The following is an 8,877-nucleotide window of genomic DNA, read 5'->3' as shown; positions in this document are numbered from 1 at the left end:
TTTGATAAATATGAACAATGAAACACTATCACGATATTAAAAATATACTTATATTGATGGAAAAACCATACATCATATTTATTGCGCCCTCTATTATTATTACTACTTTTAGTTTATCCTAACACCCCAAGGTTGCCTGGCAGAGATTGCTATTTAGCAATAAGGCCGCCTGTTGTACACTGTATTTTTGATTGTATTGTATTTTTGGTTGTTTATTGTGCAATAAAGAATATTGAGTGAGTGAGTGAGTGAAAAACTTGAAAATAGACTTGAAATACCATTGTTGCTACAAAGTTTTTTTTTAATACTAAGTGATGGGAGGAACAAGTCGTGTGCTTGGTGGCAAGCGACCAGTGTTGCCAATGTGTGGGGAATTTCAAATCGTTTGAGCACGATTGGGGTTTTTGTGAGGGTTGTGGGGACAATGCGGGCATTCTAGCATAGCGTCAATAGAGCCAGTCAAACCAAACACACATAGCGCCAATCCTCACAAAGGCCCCAATAGAGTTCAAATGAGATGAAATTCCTCGCACATTGGCAACGCGACACGCCTATCCAACAGTTGCAGTGCCACTCAGAGCGTTAAATCGCAAAGATGTTAGGGGCGCTGCCACTGCGCCCGTCACCCTGAGACATAAGTTGAAAGCTCCACAAATGTGACTGCATCAGTGTCTCTCTCTATATACCTTACTTACGGCCCAAATGTATCTTGCCGACCTTTAAAATTGTATCCAGAAATAAAATTCAACTCGGCCTAGACAATGTCTAGTTCAACATTGGAGCAGACAAGCGTGTTCTAAACCGGGCAAACCTTGAACTCGTCTGCAGTTTTCGCGGTACAGACAACATATCAGTTTACAGTTTGGCTAAACCTACGTCATTGTCTATTTAAACGGTCACGTAATGACATTTTGACAGAAAATCTATTAGTTCTCTGTTATTAATATGTGGATAATGTTGTTGATTGTACGTGTACATATCGACTCATCCGTAGAACAAAGCCGTATGTGTAAGGTTGTTTATTCTCAGAACATTGTACATTACGTTTGTTGTTGTCGCTGTGGGTATCAGATAAACTGTTGTTCGATTTTATATTTCCGAAACGAAATAAGATATAAAATTTCTAAAAACACTTATCGATTGGCCTTATTTTGAATAACGAGATTATGTATTTATCATATTTTCGCTGTATAATCACATCAGACTCTGTTCTTCGGATGAGTGGATATGTCACTTAACCTCACAACAAATGTAATCATACCATGTACAATTGTTTGTTATCCCTTGAAAAGAAAGAAATAAATAAATAAATTAAATTTGTATAGAATTCATATAAATTTTTTTGTGAAATTACTCCTTGTTTGTTATAATTATTAATACAAAGATCGAACTCTTAGAAAAAAATACTTCGATCCGGCCGGATTGGAATCGACCTAGCAAACCGTGCCAGATGCTATGCCAACAAAGCCACGGAACGAACCAGCGGTCCTCAAGAATTTTTCAATGTGCTTGTTGTCGGATCTTTGTATTTGGTTTTCAACGACTGGAGCCGTAGCGCCATCTATAACAAATCTATGAACGTATTTTGTCATGCAGTTAGGTAACTTTACAGCTACGAACTTTGTCTATAGATGTCGCTATTAACTGTAATTAAATTTGTATTGAATTAATATTTAATTTTCTTTTGTGAAATTACTCCACTAGTTTGTTATAATTATTACTAAAAAGATGAACGAGACGAACACTTAGACGAAAATCCTTCAATCCGGCCGGATTCCTATTCCTTATTCCTATACTAATATATGAATTCCTATATTCGGATAGTTCTCTGTTTTTCTCTAAATTGTTATCATTAATTGATTATTTACGAGTTTGTTACCAACCCGTGACCTTGGAGAGTGTAACCGTTTCGAAACAACGGTATAGTAAGTAAGAAAAACTCATACCGTGGTAAGATACCTGTAACTAGTCGTAATTAAACGATCGATGACATTAAATCTGTACTATAAAGTTAGGGCTATACTAGGCTAAGATGTAGAGACACATAACTTTACAATATTACCTACGAAATCGTCCGATATGTTTTTGCAAACGCTACACGCTTTTGCACACATATTTACTCTCAGTTATGACAGTTGTGTTATAACATGACAACGGTATGAGAAGCTCGAATTCGTATCGCGAGATTGCAGGCCAATGTCAAGTAGTGGTATTCTTGTGCAAACTGAATTTTTTTCTCGCTGCTTATATTTATTTATTTAATCGTTTATTGTACAAGAAAATCATATTTAACAAAAGGAAAACAAATGGTCTTCTTATTTCTAAAAGAAATTCCTGCAGACCTAAATACAGGACACAGTAACTTCTTTTATTTTTTTTTTAAATATCAACTGACGGAACCAACAAGTCGTGCGCCTGATGGTAAGCTACACGCCTATCCATAACAGTTGCAGTGCCACTTAGACTTTAAATCACTAAGATCTGACGGGCATTGCCACTGCGCCTGTCGCCCTGAGACATAAGTTAACAAGTCCCATGTGCCTGTAATTTCAACAGCACCCTTACTCTTCAAAACCGGAACACAGTAATGCTGACATTACTGCTTGGCGGCAGAAATAGATAAGGTGGCGGTACTTCCTTGGATAAAACTCTTTCACAAGGCACTCTACTGCTACTAAAAAATTGTGTAATACAAAATCAATGTCAATAACATTAAATTATTATAAAGTATAATATGTAAATAAAATAATATTTTTTATCTTCTGGATCTCGTAAAAGTCTGTTATTATATAATTAAACATGAATCGATTTTTTTTTAATTCTGATACGTGTTAAATACATTGTAAAGGATCGGTTCTTGTTTGCGTCGCATGCGTATTATTGACTCTCCAGCGTGTACCTATTGCAATAGTGACGATCAAACTCTGGACCGAATACTCTTTGACTGTCCATTATTCAACTTACTTACGCGGCGACGTGACGCTGCGGTGCATTAAAACGAACAATGCAACACAAACTTTATGTTCTATTAGATAAAGTTACATCTTTTTGAACAGAAAATTAAGAAACAAGCGTCATCGGCAGGCGGAGTCGAACTGCCGGGCGCATAATGTAGAGCATATTCTAAATAAAGTATAGATTTCGTGTTTATCACTTCGGTGGCCCTACGGTTTGCTCTATGCGCACTGGATGACAAGTTTTTTAAACATTGGGACTTACATTTGGGACTCCTTTGAAAAAATACTATAAAGTTTGAAATGGTCATAAGGTAGAACGTTTGCCTACCCAAACAAATGGGTAAAACCTTAAAAAACATTGTAAAGTTCAATTTGCAAAAGCTAAAATTATAAAATGTGCCGCTGCCATTGTCACCTGTTGGAACTGTCTGGGTTAGGTACTTCTATGCGGGAAAGGTCGCCCACATATAAACTTCGTTTTAAGTGAGATCGAAGGAATTTTTACAAAGTGTTCTTTCTCTATCTTTGTATTAATAATTATAACAAGGTAGTGGAGTAATTTCACATCTCAGTCACCTCAGTTGTTGTGTGGATAGAGTTTCAAGGGCAAGATTTTGTTTGTTTGGCATTCTGATCAAAGTTAAGAGTAGTGCCCGGCCGTTGAGCTGCTATTCAACTGCCATTGCAATATTTTGGTATTCTGCTATTCAATGACGAGTCGACGGCACGTCCATGGTATAGTCTACTTACTGTACTGCCCCCGTGGCTGAATGGTCATCATGCTGAATTGCCACGCAGAGGTCCCGGGTTTAATTTTCGGGCCGGGAGAAATATTTGTATGGCTTACATTTATTTCTGTAGTGAGTTTAGGTGTAATTTGTGGTTGTCTACATCGCACTACTATTGCAATAGTGTTGTAACTCAAAATATATGAAATTCAAGGTGATGCTATTGTTGAACGTAAAATTTGAATCTCTACACGTCAGTACAACCGTCACACACCGGGGCAGAATACCTTAAAGGTTGGTATTAATTAAAAAATCCAAACGCCATAATTACCTTCGTTATATTGGCAGTTATTTTACCAACATGTCCACCCATCAGACAACGTAAGTCCCGTGGCCGATAACATCCCCCGTCTCTCTCCCCTCAGTCGCAAAAAAAGCATTGTGGAGAGAGCACGACTGTTACTCGTTAATTCGATCTTTTTTGTTAATCTCAAAAATATTGTGGCTGGTTGAAATATTTTAAAACTTCACTTTTTTGACATGGAGACGTCAGCTGCAGGTATGTGCTATATATTTTTATAACTATTATTTAATAAAATTGAGTACATACGATGAATCATAAATTTAAGAATAGAACATTGTAATCTTTCGTGAAATTTTTGCATTTCTCAGAAACTTGTGAAATTTTACTTGTGTATCATTTGTATTGTGTAAATAGGCATATCGTATACTTTTGTTTTCATGATTAAATAGTTTTATTATTAGGCAAATTTTTTTGCGATATTTTGCGATTACGGCAAGAAATAGAGTTTTTTATATTTACCTAATAAAATAATGTTTTCTTGTTTATATGAATTTTAATAACGTTCTTCTCTTGGTTCCAGGACCTAATTGTAGCATTGCATCGTTATCAAGAAAAGAACTATACGACATCTTAATAAGTTCCGGTGAGAGTAAAATTGAAGAGTAAAATTCAAGGGTGAACAGCCTGTTCCGAATCTGATGTGGCGAATTTAAAGAGAAAACATATAAAACTTAAAACAATGCTTTATGTGCATTGACTTACAATTATATGGACGTCGGGTCCGCGCTAAAAAGTGTCCGCACTTGTAAGGCGCTAAAATCGTATACAGAGCGCCAAACTCCGCTTTAGTCTTCATTTGTTCGACTGACAGCGCGATACTGCGATGACATTACAATTTAAATTTCGAATAGGTTGACTTGGGACATTTTTTTCGTGGTTTTTGTATTAGACACGTCGTCCATATAATTGTAAGTCAATGTTCCATATCATTACTGTGACAACTGCGCTCCGATTGGGCAGCCCCAGTTTAACTTGGAGCTTTGCTATAATGGACGAAAATTGAAAAATTACATAATTTATTATTTAATTACCGATGAAATGTGATTCCCTTTCTTTTATAATTAGATATTTTGCTGTTTTTCCCACACCTCCGAACGGAACAGCCCCTCACAGTTAGAGATATTTATCTTTATTACACACATAGGATGTTTGTGTGTTTTATTTATGTATACGTTACTATATAAACCATATTTATGATTTTAAGCAATTGATAATTAATACCAAGTTTTAAAGTATCCTGCCCCACTGTGCGTAGTTACAATATTATAAGAAATAATAAAAAGATATCTACTTAACTCGATATGAGACAAACTTTTTGTGAGCTAGTTCTGAATAAAACAGTCCTTACTCAAGAATAAGAAATTATGGTTTCCCTTTCATTGAAATTGTTTAGATGGCTGTAATAAACTTTAATCTATACATACAATTTTAATAATCTTTCAGGAGAAGTGAGTAATTTGTTTTTCATCGATTCTGAAAAAGTACACTTTTTGAGTTAACACACTATTGTACTACTAGTGCGATATGTATGTCCATGGCAACCGCGATACAGGGTTTCCTTAATGCTATGAGTGTGTGCGTTGTTATTAATACTATAAATATTTCATTTGACGACTAAATTGCTCATTAACCGAGATAAAAATATAAGACATTCATAGTAATTTCCTGGCAGTTTTAGTAAGGCAATATCGATCGTTAGTGATTGAATGAATTAATGCCATCACTGCCATTTCTGATACTCTATATTGAAATTCCACTGCCAGTGCAACTAGATATTAACAGAATAACTAATTATTATCATAAATGCAATAAGATCTCAGTGGAGTCTCAATGGAATTAAAATGACCAGGGGCTTCAATAAAACTAGCAGACTCCAGATCCTGTTGACAGACAGGCCTAAGATGTGATGAGTTCCTTCCTTTATTTTTTACCATCCTCTAAGGATGAGTTCGTATTCTTTTGTTTAGTTTATGTCTGTCTCTTATCAACATCGAGTATATAACCAGACATAGAGACGAAATGTCATTTATTTTGTTTGAAAACTATTCTGCCATACCATTACTGTGACAACTTCGCTCCGATTGGTCAGCCCGTGTTCGAAACAATTGACGGGTGTCGTCAACTGTTTCGCTTAAAATCTACCAGTTTAACTTTAGCTTTGCTATAATTGACGAAAATTGCAAAATTACATATTTAATAATTAATTACCGATGAAATTTGATTCCGTTTGTTTTGTAATTAGATGTTTTGCTGTTTTCCCACACCACTGAATGGAACAGCCCCCCATAGTTAGAAATATTATCTTTATTACAATAAATACAGAATATTTTTGAAATATACGGAGACGTAAACACAGGGCAGTTGTTGGCGCTGTACTATTTCAGCTTTTTAATTTGTGATTTCAGTACAAACGAGAGTTGATATTTAAAAGTGATATACGGCCCATTTGCCTGATGAGTTGCCAGGAATGGATGGCCCTTATTTCGTCACTATTTCTGCTTATATACTCGATGCGTCTTTAGCACTATCTCCTATCTGTGAGCGGGACTCTAGAATAGAAATCTCAATGAAAGTTACTCGAGGCACCTCGGATTAGAAGCAGGAATTCCCCACACCACCGATTGGAACAGCACGCCATTGTTAGAGATATTATCTTTATTACAATAAATACAGAATATTTTTGGAATATACGGAGACGTACACACGGGTCAGTTGTTGGCGCTGTCTATATTTCAGTGCAAACGAGAGTTGATATTTATAAGTGATGTATCACTGATGAGTTGCGAGTACCTACCAGGAATGTATGGCCCTCATTTCTCTATTTCTGTTTATATACTCGATGCTTATCAACAACTTGTCTAATCCCTCAACAGAATATCTATTGAAAAACATAGATGCTTTTTTATCCTGTACTACCATTGACTTACAAATAAATGGACGACGGGTCTAATACAAAAACCACGAAAAAAATGTCCCAAGTCAACCTATTCGAAATTTAAATTGTAATGTCATCGCACTATCGCGCAGTCAGTAGAACAAATGAAGACTAAAGCGGAGTTTGGCGCTCTGTATACGATTTTAGCGCCTTACAAGTGCGGACACTTTTTAGCGCGGACCCGACGCCCATATAATTGTAAGTCAATGTGTACTACACAATTATGGAGCATCAACACTTCATGACATAATGAAATAAATTACAATACGAACAGGCGCTTGTCGCCTTTTCCATCAAAAATAAGTAAAAGATATTATTATATGAAGAGGCTGTATGGTAGAACTTTTGCCTACCCTGATAAATGGGTGAACACTTATAAAAAAAGGAAAATAGTAGTTTATGTTACTGTTACAAAGGCATCAAAATACAAGTGTGTAAACTCACACTTTCATAAAAACTACACCAGCCAACTTAATTTTTTTTGGCATTTTTTGTTATTTTTGTAAACAGCCATATTTATTTACTAACATTGTGTTTCCTGAATTTTGTAAAAAAAGTAACAAAAAACAAAATACGAAAAAAAAACATAAAACGAATTTTGTGAAAAAAAAGTCGGGAACTAAAAATAAAACAAAAACAGAACAGGTCCAAAAATTAAGTTGACGTAGTATTCATTGGAGGTATCGGCTTAGTTTTCAATATGTTTTACTGAAAAAATTTCAAAAGTTTGTTTTATAGATTTGTAACTTGTTTTTGTGAGAAATCATGGACCGTTGTCGAAGACTTCAGTGTCATTTGGCGGGAGGACAATAATTATCTCGCGATATTTGCTGTTTTTATGTTCAATTAACTGCTAACTATAGTAAAATTAGTGTGAATGCAATGGTTGCGAAGACTTACGTCGCGGACTAAGAAAAATGACCTACAACAGTAGGCATATAGGTGTTGTTTTTATGTCGCGAATAACCCCTCAGCATACTACCAAAATGTCGTCTCTATCATAATTTCAATATTGGCAAAATTGTCCCCCAATCTGAGGTAAATATTATTTTTGTTATGTTGCCATAACAAAAAAATGCCGACCTGAACCTTTCCAAGCATTTTTCATCACCATTCTGTTTAGGGCTGTTGGGGTGGATCTTCCAAGCAGCAACTTCTTCGGCTGGAACGAGCGCAACGTGCGATACTCAAGGTGGGATGGAACCTTCCTTTCAGATATACAGCCTCTGACCTTTACAAAACCTGTGAGGTCCTTTCAGTACGTCAGCTGTTTATCCTACACACGGCTTTAACCAAACATACACAAATCTCCTTCGACTCTGACAAAATAAACACTGTTCGGCGAAAATGCACTGTCTGCCCTTCGACTACAGTTTCCACTAGTTGTGCACAGCGTCATTTCTGTTTTTTGGGAGGCTCACACACACACACACGCACGCACGCACGCACGCACGCACGCACGCACGCACGCACGCACTCACGCACGCACGCACGCACGCACGCACGCACGCACGCACGCACGCACGCACGTGCGCGCACACACACACACACACACACACAAACACAATCACACACGCACAGAGATTTTTGTTTTTTCTATTTCTTTTATTTTCTAATTAGCTGTCAATTTTATTTTACTCTTTAATTTTCATTATTTTTGTTAAATTTTATTAGTGTTACTTTTCTGGTAAACTTGTCAAAAGGGTGTGAGCCTGGTGATCTGTAACACAGGTCCCCAACCTAGTACAGACTCCAGCTCTCAATAAGGTGCTTCATATTTAACATGAAATGTAACAAATCTGCATTTTGTAAACCTTTTTGAGAAAAATAAAGCATTTTGTGTTGTTTGCATTGTATTGTATTGTATTGAAGGCGCTCGTACGTAAAATTGAA

General features: G+C 36.3%; 1 protein-coding gene across 1 annotated transcript in view; it reads left to right on the top strand.

Moving 5' to 3' along the window:
* Positions 1–4,655, top strand: part of LOC113239744 — a 33,268-nt gene extending 28,613 nt beyond the window's left edge. Inside the window, exon 18 of the mRNA XM_026476843.1 lies at positions 4,570–4,655. Within this exon, the coding sequence (XP_026332628.1) occupies positions 4,570–4,655 (86 nt within the window). The remainder of the gene's footprint in view (positions 1–4,569) is intronic.
* The last annotated feature ends 4,222 nt before the right edge of the window (positions 4,656–8,877 follow it).

Source organism: Hyposmocoma kahamanoa, unplaced genomic scaffold, assembly GCF_003589595.1.
Source record: "Hyposmocoma kahamanoa isolate Upper Pololo Valley unplaced genomic scaffold, ASM358959v1 116, whole genome shotgun sequence".
Lineage (NCBI taxonomy): Eukaryota > Metazoa > Arthropoda > Insecta > Lepidoptera > Cosmopterigidae > Hyposmocoma > Hyposmocoma kahamanoa.
This window is presented reverse-complemented; position numbering and strand designations above follow the sequence as displayed.